General features: G+C 44.6%; 1 protein-coding gene across 1 annotated transcript; it reads right to left on the bottom strand.

Moving 5' to 3' along the window:
• Positions 1–13,755: 13,755 nt before the first annotated feature.
• On the bottom strand, positions 13,756–14,457 carry CCDC70 (coiled-coil domain containing 70). Its single transcript, XM_036298923.1, has one exon. It carries the CDS (start codon positions 14,455–14,457, stop codon positions 13,756–13,758), a length of 702 nt encoding a protein of 233 aa, XP_036154816.1.
• Positions 14,458–20,128: the final 5,671 nt, after the last annotated feature.

The raw sequence follows: 20,128 nt of genomic DNA, 5'->3' as shown, positions 1-20,128 counted from the left end.
GAAGGTGAAGGTATTAGCCAAAGAACATATGTGCATAACCCATAGACACAGATAACAGTGTGGTGATGGTCAGAGGGAAGAGAGGTATGGGCGCTTGTTGGAGGCAGGCAAAGGGGGAAGAAATGGAGACATCTCTAATAGTGTCAACAATAAAAATAAAGAAAAAAATAGAAATAAAAAAACCTAAAAAATATCATTGACCTTACAGTTTTTATTTGACTTCCAGTTCCATTCTATAGACTTTCCCCAGGCCCACTTTGCAACAACAAGGACCAAGCTGTCAACATAAGAAACATTCAGGCCTCTAGAGAATTTTTGTGAGTTTATTTGAGCCAAACTGACACAATTACCAGGAAGCCAAACCTCAATAGATTGAGATTATACTCCTGAGAATGGCAGTTACGTACCTTATTTTATACATTACAATAAAAAAAGAAGATATAAGTAAGTTACATGAAATCCATTAGTTATTGATTAGGGAGGCAGAAGAAAGCAAAGTGGGGAAACCTCTGGGATTGGATAAAAAGTAAAATGATAGACACATACTTCTTTTACATAGGTGGGTGCAGATAATTAACAGTCAACAATTAATAACAATGGGGATTTGTGGTCTCCACTCTGGTGCGGTACCTGTGCTTTGAGCGGTCCAGAAAAAGAAAATTACTTTGACATTCTAAACGTATGTTATTGTAGATGCAAAAAGAGAACAGACAGGGTTAAAGTGAAAATTGACCTTTGTCAGGGAAGATTCTGGCCTAAGACATGACTCCTGCCATCAACTGCTTTTAGTTATAATTTCAGACCATGCTTTGTGGTTACTTTAGGTCTCTGAGTTTGTAAGGCCACCTTGCAGGCCTCCCCTGAGCTTGTCATATTTAGGATGTGGCCCCTTTTCATCCACACATTCCCTTTTTGATTATAAATCAATCCAAAGAATGTCTTAATGACCAACCTTTTGGTTGGATAATGAGGTCCCATATGCTAGAAAGGCTCATTCCTAAGAAGTCCCAGAGTCAGCATTTGTCTTGCTGAATAGAGCAAGACCATAACCTTAGATAGCATTCAAGGTTGAATTATTATTATTATTATTATTTGAGAGGAAAAGGCAGGTAAATGAGAGCAGTCAGATCCTATATGTCCTTATAAAATATTCTGAATCATTTCTAATCTTTGAGTTATTGTGATCCAAGTTTTGGGTTTTTTTGCCTGTCTTTTTCTCTCTCTATATTTTGCATCTAATATAACATTTACTTACAGTTTGAGAGCACACCATATACCTTTTCAGTTTTTGTAATTGACCATAAAATGGACTTCTATTTACTATGGCCCATTTGCTTCTCAATGAAAGCACCCAGGTGCTGTTTTGAATCTGATTCCCATTATTTGTATAATTTGAAGTTGTAACCTTAAGTTTTAATCAGGGCCAAGGCTGTAAGAACATAATGTTGTAAATTACAATTACCATCTAAAATTTCAGAGGCCTCAGGACAGTAAGAGTTTCTTAAGTAAATTTCCTGTGCCTCAGCAGTAGTTATAGAGGGCCATGTTTTTATAGCCATTTCAGCTTCTATCTGAATTAGTATAGTTAGTAGTCTTTGTTGGATTAGGGGGTAAGCACATTTCCATAATTAGGTTCTGGCCTTTATATTCTATAAAATTCCTTTCTTAATATTTATTTTCTACTAACATTTGCAAGAGCACTTTTTTTAACTTCAAAGAGAAACCATTATAGAGTATTATTGATAATACAAAAATTAACTTATGCACCTTCAGCAATTATTAGCAGTTAGGCTCTATACACAAGGTTTGAGAAAAGCTTAAAGAATAAATAATCATTATTATTAGTAAAGACAATCTATACTAAAAATAGAGGAATATGCAAATTGTCTGGAACTTCGTCACAGTAACAACCAAACAGCAGGCTGCATGGGGAGACAAGGCCAGCCAGGGGTTAGTGAGGGACGACCAAACGACTGAACAGTAGGCTAAGTGGGGCGACCAGGCCAGCAGGGGGGGCAGTTAGGGGCGACCAGGCCAGCAGGGGGGGCAGTAGGGGGTGATCAGGCTGGCAGGCAGAGGCGGTTAGGGGTGATTAGGCTGGCAGGGGAGGCAATTAGGGGCAATCAGGCAGGCAGGCAGGTGAGCAGTTAGGAGCCAGTGGTCCCAGGGATCGGGCCTAAACTGGCAGTCGGACATCCCCCGAGGGGTTCCGGATTGGAGAGGGTGCAGGCTGGGCTGAGGGGACCCACCCCCATGCACAAATTTTGTGCACTGGGCCTCTAGTAAAATAAATAAAGTTCAACATTAATTTGCAGGTATAATGTCCTTGTTGGTGTCTCAGATAGCTGTCTTTCTTTGATGTGGCAGCTTCTTATTCTCAGAAGTCTTTGATTTCCGCTGTAGGTGGAGGCAAGTATCAGAAACAGGGACAGATGTTCATTTACTGTGAGATATCTGATAAGGTCCCTTCCAACAATGTTGGAGAGAGTCTTTTGAATGGACAAACATCTCCTGGTTGTAAGTCGTGGTCTTTGAAGTCTTCGTCTCCCAGGAGCATACTGTGAAATGAATAGTACTAATTTGTCAGTTTCTGTAAGCTGGTTAATAAGCCCTTGGTAATAATGCAGAATGTCTCCTTTTAGTTTTCCTTATAGTTGGAAAACAAAAATATTTAAAAATCAGCAATATTTTGAGCAAAATTATAAGAATAATAATTATTCTCAATTCATCAGTCCCATACCAATTTTTTGTTTGTTCTGATTATTTGCCAGTATTTTTATGAATTTAGTTATTGCTGAGAGTTCTACAATTTTCCACCTAGTTTAAAGATATGACCTGCTTATAAGCCTATAATTTAGAGTAAGTCAGGAACCTTTTCATGGATTTTTCTAAAGATGTAACATATTTGCAAGTGCATTAGAGTAAAACAATGGTCTCTCAATGACAAAACTTAAATTGACATAGTTAAAGATTTGATTATAATGCATTTGATAAAAAACTTAGCTTTTCTGTAAGATATAACATTTCAAGACAACACTTTATTGGTAAAGAAAAATTACTATAAAATAACAGAGAACAATATAGTCCATTTTTTAGATTTAACACACAATTTTAATTTATAAAGAACAAATAATATGCAAGATTTTAAAACCTTGCGCATGGCTTATCAGAAATGTGCATTGAGTATTGGAAACAATTCACAAACTCCCAATGTGTGGACCACAAACATCTGGAGTACCACTGCCAGATGTCCCTACAGGGAAGCATCACTCTTGGTTTGCCTGGTGTCGCTGTCAAGACACCTGCTGTGGGGAGCTGGTATAGGGTTAAGCCTCGGACTGACCTGCTGGCAAAGTCACAAATAAGTCCCAGCTTAGAGGGCACAGTCCTCTTAGCATAATTAGGCTTGACCTTATAACACTCCCTAGATCTTATCTGGGAAGCTAAGGGGCTGAGGAAGTGCAGGAAGTGTAATCATGGTCAAAACAAGTGAAACTCACAAGAACTGTGTAACTGTGGAAACCACTCTCTTGTTTACTTCTCACTATAAAATAAAGGCTCAGCTTGCCTTGGGATCTTTTTCTGTGGCCTCATCCAGGCACAGGGAAGATCCACGGAGACTAAGGAAAGCTAGAGAGTTCTGAACGCTGTGTCTTTGTGTAAAACATTCTTCGCTGACTCCGTCCACACCTTTGGGAACCCCTGGACTGCTGGGGTGGACCCCGGCAACCTGCTACTCCTGAGAGCTCCCTGTTTGAACATGGCTCTGAATCTTTGCAAGTTCATTTGTAGGGCAGTTTGAAATTTCTAGACATTCATTTTAATAAAAAATATATGTATACAAATATAACACAGTAATTATTATTATTGTCATTGTTGTTATTATTATTTGGCAAAGCTCCCCATGTAATTTCAAGTATATTAAATAGGCCTAATTAGTTTAAAAGCTTATCTATCTATATAAACAAGGAATATGCTAATTAGCCAAGCCTCGGTACCACTCAGGAGGAGGCTGCATCAGGACCGAGGAGCTGCGCGCCCAGATGGGCGGGAGGGGACTGTGTGCCAACCCAACTCCAGCAGCCACGAGGAGGCTGGGGCTGGGGCTGGGGGCAGGCCAGAGTGGAGACACAACACGCAGGAGCGCCTGCCCCCACCCCAGCGGACAACGCGGTGGCCAGGGGCGTGCTCCTGCCACGCGGCTGGGAGCATACCCCCACCCCAGCCCACACAACCCAGCTGGGTGCCTCCTCGCACACCGGGAGGCGGGGCGCCTCCTCGCAAGATTTCAATGGCTCTTTGGGCCTCTAGTCTTTTCTAAGGACAGTAAATCTTTGAGATATTCCAGGGCCCATTTGAATAACCCAAGTTCATCTCTTCATTGAAAAAGTCTCTTAAAATTTAAACTTTGGGAAGGTTGTCAAATATACTTAACCAAAAGGCCATAACATAAACCCTTTTTGTAAACCCAGGTAAAATAAACACATATTTTATGTTAATTACTTTAAAGATGTCAATCAAACTTAAAACAGTTTCAATATTAAATATTTTGTCCAGACTACAGGATCCTAATTAATTTGTATAAGTATTTAATCTTTTAAGCCAATAAGAGATTACACCCTAGTAATACCATTCAGAGGCAAAAAATGCACCACACATAATAATGCACAATGAATACATATCACTGAAAGACCATACACACAATTTGAGAATTATTCACTTCCTTCCTTTTCCCTTAAAAATGCGTTTCCATACTTTATATTTTTATTATCAAAACTATATAATTTTTCCAACTTAATTAGAATTTCTAACGTTTAGAAACCTCCATTTCTAATGATAACTGAAAAAGTAAGCAACCAGTTTTCCCTAGATTGACTTTTTTTTCATATGGTAAGAGTATGTTTAATTTTTTAAAACTGTTGACACAATTTCAGGTGTCCCTGATTCCCTCTCCCTTTGCCCTCCTCCATCCAGCCCCCACACCTCCCCAGGCCTTCACCACACTATTGTCTGTGTCCTAGATTGACTTTTATAAACACCTTTCATAACATTTAGAAACATAAGTTCCTATATTGGCAAATAATTACTTCCAAAAAAACCCACATCTCTAACAAAGCACTAGATATTCATTAACAGCTCCAAATCCACTCCAAAGCCTCTCTGCAACAAAAGCCAAAAGCTATCGGAAGCTAATTCCAGCAGGTCATAAATGCAAGAAGTTCATCAAAAGGTTGGTGGACCTTGAGCCTTCAGCAAGGGCTGGAGAATCATATGTTATTACCTTTTGGAAATGGCTGAGGGCATTTCCCCAAACCTGAAAAGGATGCATAAATGATTGCTTGCTGCCAGACAGCTGAGGGCATTTCAATCTACCTGTTATTGCCTCCTGCTGGCCAAACACCTGAACAGCCATAGGCAGTTCCCCCAATCTGACAATGGATTCTGTATATTAAACCCTGCCTTGGATATGTATATCTACTTTACCTTAGGACAATTTGTGTTAATAAAGAGCAAGGGGTCTGGAGATTCAGAAGAGCCAAGTTCCTCTGGCTCCCCAAAATGCCTTCCAAATTTATGTTCCTCTCTAGACTCTTTAATAATTTACACGCAGTCCTTCTCCAGATTCCTGAACCTTTCTAGATGCTGGATAAGACCCCCGGTAAAAAGCAGGCAAACTTAAGACTTGTTTAGCAATCAATGTCTTTCATGTTATTTCAAAATATCTAGATATCCAATAACTTTAATCATATTTATTAATTTAGAAAGGAATAGCTGAAGTAAGTTAAATTGATCTGCTCAGATATGGCTAAGCTGTTGTTTTTACCTCAACAATTGGGTTGCCACCCAAATGCTGGAGAGGGACTGACAAATCCATTCACCCTTTTTTGGAATGTTTCTTCCAATTTGAGTACATTTTTCTAGTTTACAGAGAGCACATAGCTTAGCATGGCCTCAGAGCCATAAGGGCTTGGATATATGAATATATGAGGTATTCCAGGGCACATTTGAGGTATTCCTGTCCATTCCCTTGGGAATGATAAAACAGGTCTAGTTGCAGTGTCAGCTAATTTCCTTTTGCTTTTGTGGTGGCAGCTTTAGAATGTCTTGGAATTTTGATAATTGCCAATTGTTGTAATTTCTGTATGACACCTAATAATTCTGCAACCTGTTTTACATTCTCTATGTGCTACCCTGAGATAATTAAGAAACCTTGCTGTTTCCACAACATTCTAAAGTTGTGAGCTACACCAAAGGCATAGTTACCATCAATGTAAATATTGGCTATTTGGTCTTTGGCCAATTGACACCTGAAAACGACCCTCAGCCCCTCTCCCAGACTGGCCAGGCACCACACCCACCGTGAAGGGGGTGTGACCAGCTGCAAACAGCCATCAGCCCCTCACCCAGGCTGGCCAGGCATCCAAGCGGGACCCCCACCCTGATCCGGATCACACTTCAGGGCAAACCAGCCGGCCCCCACCCATGCACCAGGCCTCTAGCCTATATAGTAAAAGGGTAATATGCAAACTGACCCTAACAGCAGAAAGACTGGGAATGACTGGTCACTATGACACACACTGACCACCAGGGGGCAGACACTCATTGCAGGAGCTGCCCTCTGGTGGTCAGTGCACTCAGTGCACTCTCACAGTGGGGAGCTCTGCTCAGCCACAAGCCAGGCTGATGGCTGCCAGTACAGCGGTGGTGGCGGGAGCCTCTCCTGCCTCCTCAGCAACACTAAGGATGTCTGACTGCAGCTTAGGTCTGCTCCCCGCTGGCAAGTGGACATCCCCCGAGGGCTGCTGGGCTGCCAGAGGGATGTCTGATTGACATCTTAAGCCCAATCCCCCAGGGAGCAGGCCTAAGCCAGCAAGTGGTCCCCCCCGAGGGGTCCCAGACTGCAAGAGGGCACAGGCTGGGCTGAGGGACCCCCTACCCCTGAGTGCACAAATTTTTGTGCACTGGGCCTCTAATATATATATATATATATATATGGTTCTTGAAAATTCCAGGTTAACAAGAGCAGGTTTTTTGGTGTATCATTGGTCTGTGATCCATAGCAAATTTTTACCAGATGAATATTTTTCTCTTACTTGAAGTTTATAGCTCTTACATTATATTTATTGTAACTTTGTCCCCTAGAGGTGGGTCCAGGCTGTTGAGAGGAGATTCAAGACTATGCACAGATGGAAGTTAGCAAGGACTTTGTTGGGTCACTTCAGGTGCCACCTCTTTGGTACCTGGTCTTCGCTTTGGATGCATGTCCAGCAAACAGAAGCTGGATGCTCTGGGCCACACCTCTGTACCCAGGTAATCTGTGCCTGGGCTGCAGAGGAAGGACACGGGACCTCTGAACTGTTCTTCCCCATCCTAACTTCTCAGGGGAGGCTCCATGCTTCAGACTAACTACCAATCAGTAACTTCTTTAGTTTAAAAGTCCACTATTTCTGTAGCTATGGAAACAGAGGCTCAACCTGTGCCCTCCAGCTTTTAACCAGGAGTGGCAGAACCTGGAACAGATTTGGGACCTTGGTTTCTATCCCAGTGCTTTTTCTACTGTACACAAATGTTTTCCAGAATTTAGTTTGCATAAAAATCATCTAGAAAACATGTTAGAAATGCAGATGTTGAGTTTTGGTTCCAGAGATTAAGATTCAGTAAGCAGAGCCCAGGATTTGCATTTTTGACAAGCACCCTTGGTGAGTCTGACGCATGTTGTCCCCGGCCTAAAGGTATCAATGACAGGCCCCATGAGCAGATCACACTTCCAAAGACAACCCACTGTGTTTCAAAAATGCTGTCTTTTCCCTTCTGGCAGGTTCAGGTAAGAGCTTCTGGGTGGGCTCATGCTTTGGGGGGAAGATGACAATTCCTCAGGGTGAATTCAGTGGTGAGGTAACAGTGACAGCAATAGATGCTCTTCCTGGCACCCTGGATCTGCATGTGTCTACACTATGATTCTGGAACAAACAGATAATGAATCTGGGGCCCAGCTGAATGAGCAGGGCCCTGTGACAGCATGGCTGGCATGCCCCCTGCCAGGAGATCCTAGATGTCTGCCTGTGCCTTAGATGATGGAACACCCAGGAAATCTCTCAGAAGCTCAGTGATGCTGTCATGGGTGCCATCTTAAAGAGGAAATCAGCTTTGGCTGCTGCTGAGGCTGGAGGGAGATTTATCTCTGTTGTGCTAACAGCAGTAGTAATAACCCAGAGGTAGAAGCTGCTTTTACAGACATTATCTGCATCCTTTCCTTCATCTGTGAACCTATGTGAGGGCCCACTGATTTCCAGTTATTAGTTGTACACAGCTTTCTTGTCCTTAGGCTTTCTTTAGTTTGACTGAAATTTGATTTCACATCTCTGCAGACCTCACATACACCCAGGTGTGTTTAACATCCCCATGTGGGTGCACTGTTGGGCTGCTTTCAGAAAGGCAGCCCCAGGCACCCTCCTCCTTCCTGGCATTTGTTGAATTTTACAAATAATGACATTGTGATTACTTGGTCATGTGTTCCCTAACTAGACTGAAAGCTTCATGTAAGCAAGAATAACACCATCCCCAGACATAGCGCAGTGCCAAAAAGGCACAACGGCATTGAAATGAATGGATGGATGCTGGATTAACTGATGCAGGATGCTGGCTGCACAACTTCTTGTTGGGTGTATGAACAAGAAGAAAGGTTGAGTTAACCCAAGTGTTAACCAGGCTTGGAGAAATGCACTACATAGCAGGTAAAGGGAACCTGCCATCTTGCACATCTTGTATACACTCTTCATCTCTCCCCACCCTGAAAAACCCTTCTTACCCTGCTCCTCCTCAGCCTCCCTTAGTGACGGCACAGCCATACCCTCAATGTCTTAGTCAGGACCCTATGCATCATCCCTAATACAGGCCTCTCCTGCACTACCCCTACCCAATCCATCCCCCAGCCAGTGGACGCTGATCTGCCTCCCAGTAGCTCTCCAAGTTGCTGGTGGCTCTTTAACCGCACCCCACTGCCACCAGCACCTCTTACCTGGGTTGCTTCAACCAACCTGTGGGTGATCTTGTCTTTCTCCACTCCAGCCTCCTCCACCTGCTCCTCTACAGAAGAGTGCCTCCAACTCTAAAGCCCATACAAATCACCCAGGGACTTTGTTAAAATGCAGAGCCTGTGATTAAGGAGATCAGGGTCTGAGTTTCTGCATTTCCAACAAGCTGCCAGGTGAGGCCAATGTTGGTGGTCCATGGACCACACTTTGAGTAACCAGATGTCATTTTTAAAATTTAAACCTTAATATGTCATCCCTTCCTCAAAATTCTTCAGTAGCTCCCTGTTGTTTACAAGGCCTTATGCCATCAGTTACCTGCCTTCTTGTCCAATTCATTGTTCTACATTTCCTCCATGTTCACTGAAGTGTTTGTAGATCCTCAAATTGCTGCCCTCTTTCATGTGCCTATGCTGTACCTTCTGTCTGGAGTGCACTCCTGCCTCCCAGCTGACTTCCCTTAGTGAATTCCCATTAGACTGTTAGGCTTCCCCCAGTCATCACCTCCTCCAGAAAACCTTTCCAGATCCCATCCATTCCCAGACATAGCACAGTGCTGGACAGGCACAATGGCATTGAGCTGGTTAAACGACACCCAAAGGAGCACTCTATGGACCTGTTTCTCACAACCCACCCTGCCTTGGGAGGCACATGCCTGTTTGCCTGCCCATCTCCCCACCTAGACCTAAGGGGACAGAGCCTGGGAAATGAAAGTGCACAGCTGTTTGCTGGATGAAGGATGGGATGCAGAGGACCCGCCTGTCCTCTCTTGGCAGCTCCTCCAGTCTTCCCTCAGATGACAGCTGTGTCTCCCAATTGTTTCTATAGGATGCTCAGGAGAATCTCAATTCTCTGCATGCACCCACTTCCTGCATCCACCTGGCTTACTTCTTTGGTCTTAATATCAACACATCTTCTACTTGCTTTTGTTTGGGGTGGAATTGCTGAGGATGCTGAGTCTGCAGCTCCTGCGGCACTGGGGTTCCTGCCACCCTGTGCACCATTCATTAGACGGGTCTTCTTGAGTGAGGGCCCCACCATCTCCCCCTGAAATTGGATTCTCTGCACCAGCTTCTTGTTCCACAGCTTGCTAATGTCTTTGATCAGAGCCCATTGGAAGCTGAGGAGGCAAAGCTGAGTACGTGACAAAGAAACAAGCTCCTACTCCTCTGGCCCTGGTCCCTGAGACTCAGAGGCCTTGCGAAGAATCCCCATTTTCCTAGAGTGTGCACAGGCACAGAGGCCTGCCTGCTCCTGAATTGGCCCCACTCTCCTGTGATTAGGAATGTTTGCTCAGCACACCTAGGGGGACCCCGTTCTTTCTCCTTTCCCCAAACCACAGTGAAATCCCCAAATGCTTAAAGGTTCATCCAGACCTGATGCCATTATTAGCTGAGCTATTCTAAAGCTGAGTCCCATACCCAGGGCTATATTAGAAAAGAAATGGGACCAAGAGGCAGACTTGCAAGTTCTAGTCCTGGCCCTTCCAGTTGCTACTTGCCTAGCCATATGCAATCACTTTGCTTTGCTAAGTCTAGGTTTTCTCATCTTACAATGGGTTTATGTACCCGCCCTGTCAATCCACTGAGTTGTGGTGAAGGTTATTTGAGTTGGTGATTGTGAAATAACTTGTTGAGTAGTAAGGGATGCACAAAGGCGAGGTAAGTTGATGTGTTAACAACAATGAGGGCCAGGCCTAAGAAGAGGGAAAGGAAAAGATATTTGCCTTGACATTTCTTACTACCCACCTTCTGGTCATTTTCATATGTGCCCATATATGCCATATAACTAGTATTTTCACCAATGCCCATATATACCATCCTATCTAATAAAAGAGAAACATGGTAATTGGCGTACGACCGCTACCCTTCTCATTGGCTAATCAGTGAGATATGCAAATTAACTGCCAGCCAAGATGGCGGCCGGCAGCCAGGCAGCTTGAAACTAACATGAGGCTTGCTTACTTCAGTGACGGAGGAGACCAACGCTCCCCGCCTACTTTGCCGGCCTCTAAGCCTGCAGTTTAAGAAACATTGTAATGAATATAGAAGCTAAACAAAATCCCAGAAACCTGCTTTCAGCAAGGCTGGGATCTTAGAGCTGGAGTTATACAGTGTTTCGACTATAGAACCGAAACAAACCAGATACCTTCTTTCAGCAGCAGAAGCCTCAGAGCTGGAGCCAGAGCTAAAGCTGGCCCAGAATTTAAAAAAAAGAAGAAAAAAAGGAGCAGTTGGGAGCTTCAGTCAGCCTGAAAACAGCCCTCAGCCCCTCACCCAGACTGGCCAGGCACCCCAGTGGGGACCCCCACCCTGAAGGGTGTGTGACCAGCTGCAAACAGCCATCATCCCCTCACCCAGGCTGGCCAGGCACCCCAGTGGGGACCCCCACCCTGATCCAGGACACCCTTCAGGGCAAACCAGCCAGCCCCCACCCTTGCACCAGGCCTCTACCCTATATAGTAAAAGGGTAATATGCCTCCCAGCACCGGGATCAGCCGAGCCGCAAGGCTTCCTGGCACTGGGATCAGTGTGACAGGGGGCAGCACCCAAACCCCCTGATCGCCCTGCGGCTCTGTGTGTGACAGGGGGCGGGGCCACAACCTCCATATCCGCCCTGCTCTGTTCGTGACAGGAAGGCGCCCCAACCCCCTGATTGGCCCTGCTCTGTGCCTGATAGGGGGGAGCTCCCCAATCCCCTGATCGCCCTGCGGCTCTGTGTGTGACAGGGTGCGGTGCCCCAACCCCCCCACCCCACGGGCCCTGCTCTGTGTGACGGGGTAGAACCATAACCTCCCCATCGGCCCTGCCCTGACTGTGACAGTGGCGGCGCCCCAAACCCCTGATCGGCCCTGCTCTGTGAGTGATAGATGGCGGTGCCCCAACCCCCTGATCCGCCCTGCTCTGTGTGTGACAGGGGGCGGTGCCCCAACTCCCCTATCAGCCCTACTCTGTGAGTGACAGGGGAGCTCCTCAACCCCCTGATGGGCCCTGCTCTGTGCGTGACAGGGGGGAGCTCCCCAACCCCCTGATTGACCCTGCTCTGTGCGTGACAGGGTATGGAGCCCCACCCCCTTGATGGGCCCTGCTCTGTGCGTGACAGGGGGCAGCGCCCCAACTCCCCAATCGGCCCTGCTCTGAGCCCTACCAGGGGCTGCACCTAGGGATTAGGCCTGCCCTCTGCCACCCAGGAGCAGGCCTAAGCCAGCAGGTCATTATCTCCCAAGGGGTCCCAGACTGCGAGAGGGCACAGGCCGGGCTGAGGGATGCCCCCCCTCCCCACCGAGTGCACAAATTTTTGTGCACCAGGCCTCTAGTCTAATAAAAGTTGGACATGTAAATTACTGACCACATTAATATACATTCATTTAATGTATTACCTTCCTAGGACATTTAAATTTTAAATGAATGGAAGGAGGAAAATGCAAGGAGGGAATTGATAATGCAGAAATTCGGGTACAGTGAGACCTGTGTGAATGGTAATATATGGGACAGGGAGGACTCCCTTACACCTCTCAGATCATCCTACATGGTCCCCTTGGCTCAATCATCAGAGAAGGGAAGTGCCTATGTGGTCAGTGCTCTAGAGCCTCAAACTTTATGCCATGCCTCTTTCTCATGCTACAGAGAAAGGGCAGTTGAGAAAGTTAGGGGGAAGCCTGGACCTATGGGCAGGTGGACCATTAAGGGGTTTTGCCTGTGTGTCCCAAATGGCCTTCCAAGTGAGGATGAGGCATCAATGGATTATTATAGCATGGTGGCCTCTTCTAGAAAGCTGTCAGCTACTTCTGGCCTCCAAGATTGCCCAGAGTGAAAGAGAGATGAATGTCCCACAGAGTGACAGACCCAGAGATGTCTCTGTCCCTACGTGCCTCCAGCTGACATTGTGTGAGCCTCTCTTTCCCCTTGCCTCCCATTCTGATTTTTTTAAAAAAATATATTTTATTCATTTTTTACAGAGTGGAAGGGAGAGGGATAGAGAGTTAGAAACATCTATGAGAGAGAAACATCGATCAGCTGCCTCCTGCACACCCCTTACAGGGGATGTGCCCGCAACCAAGGTACATGCCCTTGACCAGAATCAAACCTGGGACCCTTGAGTCTGCAGGCTGACTCTATCCACTGAGCCAAACCGGTTAGGACCCCATTCTGATTTTTAAGGAGAGCTATAGCCTCTACTACAAAGAACCACATATGCAGGCTCATGGTGAACTTCCTGGGACAGCAATACAGCCTGGAGGATGTGAATGTGACCTTCAAGAATTACAAAACCTGGAAAAAAAGGTACTTGCCTTCCTTGAAGAAGTTGGTTTTCTTTTTTTTTCTTTCTTTCTTTCTTTTTTTGTTTTTTTAATATATTTTATTGATTTTTTACAGAGAGGAAAGGAGAGGGATAGAGAGTCAGAAACATCGATGAGAGAGAAACATCGATGAGCTGCCTTCTGCACACCTCCTACTGGGGATGTGCCCGCAACCCAGGTACATGCCCTTGACCAGAATCGAACCTGGGACCCTTCAGTCCGCAGGCCAACGCTCTATCCACTGAGCCAAACCGGTTTCGGCAAAGAAGTTGGTTTTCTAAATCTCTCTAAGAAGTTGGACTTTATTAGATCTTTTGAAGCAAGGAGACAAATAAGTGCATATTTTCTCCAGCACATGGGGTTACCCAGACTTGAATCTTAATCTAGCAAAGCTTGGACCCCAAGGGTCTTCATCTCCTGTGCTCATCCTCTGTTCCGGGAGAAGGCTGGCAAGCGTGGCCCTGCATTGATGTTGTGGTGCCCATTTTCCACTATCTGCTCCTCAGCAACGTGGCCCCCACCTCCTCCCCAGAACGCTTTCTCCTCCTCCCAGAGGGCATTCTCCTCCTCCCAGAGGGACTTTTTGTCCTCCCACAGGGCCTTCTCCTCTTCAAGAAGAGCTCTCTCCTCTACCCACAGAGCCTTTTCCTCCTCCCACAGCGCCCTGTCCTCCTGGAGGAGATTCTGGTCTCTTTCCCATAAAGCATTGTCCTCTTTCCAGAAAGCCTTATCTTCCTTCCAGAAGATACGGTACTTTTTCCAAAAGGTTTTCTCTTCTTCCCGGAAGGATTTTTCCATTTCCCAGAAGGCTTTTTCCTCTTCCCAGAAGGTTTTCTCTTCTTCCCAGAAAGGTCTCTCTTCTTCCCAAAAGCCCAAGATCTGGCCCTGGAAAGCACGGATCTTGCCTTGGAAATTCCACATCTCTTCCCTGAAGTCTTCTATTTTCTCACGGAAAATTTTTATCTCTTCCCGAAAAGCCTTTTCTTTCTGTAGCTTATGAATTAGTTTCTTCTGACGAATGTTGGGCAAGGACACCACCAGTGACCGGAAACAAGCAAGCCCCATCCATCTACACACCTTGAAGAGAAACATCTTCCTACTCAGCCAGAATGGTGGGTTGGCCATGATGGATCGCAGGCCATTGGCCAAGTCCAGGTCAGCTGGTCAAACCCTGTGGGGGCACCAGAAAGAACATGTTCATGAGTATCACATTCCAGAGGACAAGCCGTTGGGTCTGAACCATTTGCTCTGGGAAAAGTCAACCATTTCTTTCTGTGCCCCCTTTGGTATAAAAACATGCTTGGTTGTCATGAATTTGGGCTGAAGAGGTTGTCAATATATTCAAGCTCCAGGCTGCTAAAAATCATAGCATCTCAGTCAACAAGGACAGTGGTTCTCAACAAGGAAAGGAAAGAAAAGGAAAGGAAAGGAAAGGAAAGAGAAGGGAAGGGAAGGGAAGGGAAGGGAAGGGAAAAAGGAAAGGAAAGGAAAGGAAAGGAAAGGAAAGGAAAGGAAAGGAAAGGAAAGGAAAGGAAAGGAAAGGAAAGGAAAGGAAAGGAAAGAAGGGAAAGATTGAAAGATCTCCAAACATTGCCATATATCTGACAGATCAGATATCAGGACTACCCCCAAAATTCAGATATCTACAAAGGTGGGTCAAGGGATGAGAAAAAGGACTGAACATAAGAAAGTGATCAGAGTACCGGGGAGAGAAAGGGTGCATACACATGGTAAGCACATTCATTTCCATTTTGAACTTCCTGGAAGCAGCTGCCAGGGTCTGGCCCCACTCTGCAGGCCTCACCAAGCACCACACTGTGGAGCAACAGGCCTCCCTTCAGGAGGTTACTGGGGTTTCTCCTTTTTCTATTTTCTGACTTAGGAGCAGGGAGTAGCAGAGAAGGAAGAACACATAGCTGGTGTGTGTGTGTGTTTGCGCGCGTGCGTGTGTGTGTGTGTGTGAGTGAGTGTGTGTGTGAGTGTGTGTGTGAGTGTGTGAGTGTGTGTGTGTGGTGGAGAGATGATGACTACACTATGGGCAGCTGGTGGCACTATCATCCATCCAATCATATACGCCAGAACCTGGAGCTCATCCTTGACATCTTCCTCTCCCTTATCAGACTTTTAATTAATTATCCAGCCCTGCCAATTAAGATCCCTAACAATTCTTGAAACCACACCCCCTCCTCCATCCCCTTGACCACAGTCAGTTCAGGTCAGGATTCTGTAGCAGCCTGACTGGTCTCTCTGGTATTGATTTTACCCTCCCATCCTCCCCAACACTGTAGCCCAGAGGTGCTTCTAAACATTGTCCCATCACATTACAGCTGCTCACAAACCTTCTAAAACCCCATAGCCCAAATATCAAATGCCTTAGTAGACCCTCTGCAACCTGATTCCCGATTGTCTCTCTTTTCCTACCCAGCTCCAGATCTAAGATTCAGTAATAATGAGCTACATTCAGCTCTCTGGATGTAACCCACGGTTTCCTGTCTCCACACCAGGGCACGTGCTATGTCCTCTGTAGGGATGACCTTTTCCTCTCATTATGAGCTTGAGTTCCTGCTTTTCCTTTCCCTCTGAAAGCTACCTGGGCCCTCCAAAGTTCACCACCACCCCCTCAATGCTACCTGTGTCTACACACACACACACACACACACACACACACACACACTTGCATTTGTATCAAGCACTGGACCTATTGATAACAACAATTTTTAGCAACTTGGTCACTACTTTTGAATGAAACTCTCTCTCATACAACCCTATTGCTGAAGAAAAATATACAGAGAACCACACTAAAAAGCCAATTTTAAAACATTGAAAGTTATTACAAAGAAATAACTATATATTTTCAAAAAATGAAAGATTTACAAGAGTCCCTGTACATGTGTGAGCCCTGTCCATCTCCAATTTGCAAAGGAAACATTTGTGCATGTTTCTGATTTTCTTCTGAAGTATTTCCTGGACATGTCCCAACACTGAAAGTAATCACCTTCAAATTACACTAAAGCTTTCGTACTCCGTGAGCAATGTTTGCACAACCTAGAGAACTCGCTGAAACTTCAAGTTTCATAAATTCCTTTTTCCTTTTTGTCATAGACACCAACGATTGCCCTATTCTACACTTCACACTGTCCACTGTATCCCAAGCTGTTATGTTCAGGCTCTCTTTATGGCCTCACCCCATCTGCAGGTCTAGCACCAGCCACTGCTCTTACTGGGCTTTCCATTTAGGGCTGCTCTCTACAAAGAATAGAGTGGCTGCATTGATGATGAGGAGGAGAGAACCACAGAACTCAGTGGGGAAGTCATTTGGGGACAGCTGTCACTTGAGAATAGAAAAAACTATGAATTGTAAGTCAGTGAGCACTAAGGGATCACTCTAAATGATTTTCCTCCTGAAACTAACACCCTACATGGGCAACAGTGGGAGAAATCTACTTATGGCACTTGTTGAATAAATGTGTGATAGAAATGTAAGTTAAATTCTCAGGTACTCTCCCTTGTTCTTAGAGGATCTGGATTTCTATTTGTGGAGAAAACAGAGGCCCATGGCTATTTCCCGTCCCCCAGCTTCTAGTTCACCCTCGTGGCATCCACATCCATTTTTATTTTTATTTTTTAAATATATTTTATTGATTTTTTCACAGAGAGGAAAGGAGAGGGATAGAGAGTTAGAAACATCGATGAGAGAGAAACATCAATCAGCTGCCTCCTGCACACTCCCTACTGGGTATGTGCCCGCAACCAAGGTACATGCCCTTGACTGGAATCGAACCTGGGACCCTTGAGTCCGCAGGCTGACGCTCTATCTGCTGAGCCAAACCGGTTAAGGCCACATCCATTTTTAATGCCCTCTTCTAGGTTCCTTGGCCAGGCCAGATCTCTCTGTCTCTCTCTGTCTCTGTCTCTGTCTCTGTCTCTGTCTATCTCTCTTCATTCTGGCCTCTCAGCACAAGTGTCTCTTTTCTTAAAAACAACCAACCAACCAACCAGTAACAGTCTCTAACTTTCTCTACCTATTTGCCCTTTCCTTCTTGAACAGTCTATCAAAGAGCAATTGATGGTCACTGTTACCATTTTGAATTGCATTTGCACCCACATCCTATAGCAATCTGTCCTTTGCCTCCTTGTTCCACTGAAATTGTTCTTGTTAAGATCAGCAGTGACCTGCTAGTTGTTTAGTTTTCATCCTCAGTGACCTCTTGGCAGCATTTGACAATATTTGACATGAATCCTTTTTGAAATCCCTTCCCCTTTGACTTGTATAACACCAGGCTATCCTGTCCTCCTCCTACCTCCCTGACTGCTCTTTCTGTCTGTCTGTGGACTCCTTTCCCACCAGAATATACTTTATCCAGTGAAAAAATTGGATAGGTTGAGTGCCTAGCACAGTGCCTGGCACATAGTAAGTGCTCAACCAATAGAAAATAAGAAATATTATAATTGCTATTTTGTGTCATTTTAAATCTTAAGGTGGCATGCCAGAACAATTATCTGCCCCTACAAACCAGGTTAGCCTTATATTTCAGCCACCACGCCTGAAATTCCTCAAGCATGAAAGTTTTCCTCACTTCCATTTCATGCTGTTCTCAATGGATAGATTTGCCTAAATCCACTTCACATCACCTAGCTAAGACTCAGATAAGGAGCAACATTTTCTAGATAGCCTCTCCCACTCTTCCCCAAGTTCATACTTCTCCTGCCCCATTAGGGACACTCTATGCCCAGCATCTAGCACAATATCTGGCACATAATAGGTGTTCAGTAAATGTCAGCTGAACAAATGGCAGTCTCCTGGGTTAGAATGTCAGAAAAAAATTCATCTCTAAGTTTTTCTCATTACCACTGAAATTATCTTTGAGAAGGAGATAAAAATAAGAACAATATAAAATCTGTAGTTGTGTATTTATATATAAAGTACAATATAAAATGGTAAATTTGTATCTATATATATCTAAAATCAAGAATAAAAAAACCCATTAATCTCCAATATTATACTTCAAAAATAGGAACTTATTTTAAGGAAAATGTTATATGTTATTCTATTCTTAGAACCAATATTCAATCTAAAGCCAACAGTTACTTACTGCTTAGCTGTTTGCCAACTGGGCAAGTCCTGTAGCCCTCAGAGGGCAGGCAGTCATTGTTGTGTCAGATCCTTAGTGATGTCGTTTTCACAGACTCCCCTAGCAATGTTTGCAAGGATCCCTCTGTCCCCTCTCAGTCTTGACTCACAGGGTGGAGAGGACCAAGATGGGGTCCCCAGTAAGAGTCTTTAAGGAGTGGAGAGAAAACTAGAAAGTTTGAAAGATTTCTCCATTATCCATCCCAACTTCACCTTTAGGGTAGCACTGATGATGACACGCAAATGATTGTTACATCACCATTCTATCTGGATTGTGACCAGGAACAGACTTCTGGGAAATCATGCTTCAGTGGTAGAAGGAATGAATCACTTCTCATGCTGCTTTCAATATTCCCTCTTTGTCTTTGACAGTTTGACTATTCATTTTTCTTCATTCTTTTCTCTATATGTTGCCTAGATTGGATAATCTCAAGTGACCTGACTTTAAGTACATTGGCCCTTTCTTCTGCCAGTTCAGATCTTCTGTTGAGTTCCTCTATCCTTCATTTTCAACTCGAGGATTTCTAGTTTGTTCCTTTATATTTATACAAATTTTTTTTCTTTTTATTGATTGTCTCTATTTGGTGAGACATAGTTCTCATACTTTCCTTTAATTCTTTAGGTATGGTTTCTTTTAGTTCTTTGATGATATTTATAATAGCTGATTTAAAAATCTTGGTTTGGTAAGTCCAGCACCTGTAATCCTTTAGGGACAGTTTCTAACCAAAAAGGGAACAACTCAGAATAATAGTTTCTATTGACTGCTATTTACCCCAGTGTATAGGCCATTATTTCTTTTTTATTTCTTGTCACATAAAGTTTTTCTTGACATTGGACACTAAAATAATATAATTTTAAACCATATAGTATTAAATACAACAATTATCTTATATAATAAAATGCTAATATGCAAATAAACCGAATGGGTTAATGACTGGTTGCTATGATGCACACTGACCACCAGGGGGGCAGATGCTCAACGCAGGAGCTGCCCTGGTGGTCAGTGCACCTCTCAGTCAGAAGCCAGGCTCACCGCTATTGAGCAGTATGGCAGTGGTGGGAGCCTTTTGCACCTCCACAGCAGCGTCAAGGATGTCTGACTGCCAGCTTAGGCCCAGTGGGGAGCGGGCCTAACCAGTCAGTTGAACATCCCCTGAGGGCTCCCGGGCTGGGAGAGGGTGCAGGCTGGGCTGAGGAACCACCCCCCTGAGTGCACAAACCTCGTGCACCGGGCCTCTAGTATTACAAATAATATAATGTGGCAATCCTGGAAGTGAGAGTCCCCCTCTTCAGGTTTGTTGTTGTTTGCTCTCATTGTTGTTGTTGTTGCTATTTATTTGTTTAGTGACTTTCCTGGACTAATTTTGAAAAGCCTGTATTTTCTGTCATGTGTGGTCACTGAAGTCTGCTTGATTAGCTTAGTGGTCAGCTAATGACTGAACTAAGAGATTTCCTTGAACTGATAAGTCTCCCTTCCTTTGCTGAGGAGTTGTAGGGGGTGTATGTTGGATGTGCCTTTAATGCTCATTCAGGTACTTTACAATTCTGCCTTAGCCTTCACTTGCTGCTTGTTCAGGGCCTCTAGGTCAACCTGAGGAGAAAAATTATGGTCTTGTCAGGTCTTTCTTGGATATATGTGTAGTCATTCCCAGAAATATTTTATAA

The sequence above is a fragment of the Myotis myotis genome, unplaced genomic scaffold (assembly GCF_014108235.1).
Source record: "Myotis myotis isolate mMyoMyo1 unplaced genomic scaffold, mMyoMyo1.p scaffold_m19_p_3, whole genome shotgun sequence".
Lineage (NCBI taxonomy): Eukaryota > Metazoa > Chordata > Mammalia > Chiroptera > Vespertilionidae > Myotis > Myotis myotis.
This window is presented reverse-complemented; position numbering and strand designations above follow the sequence as displayed.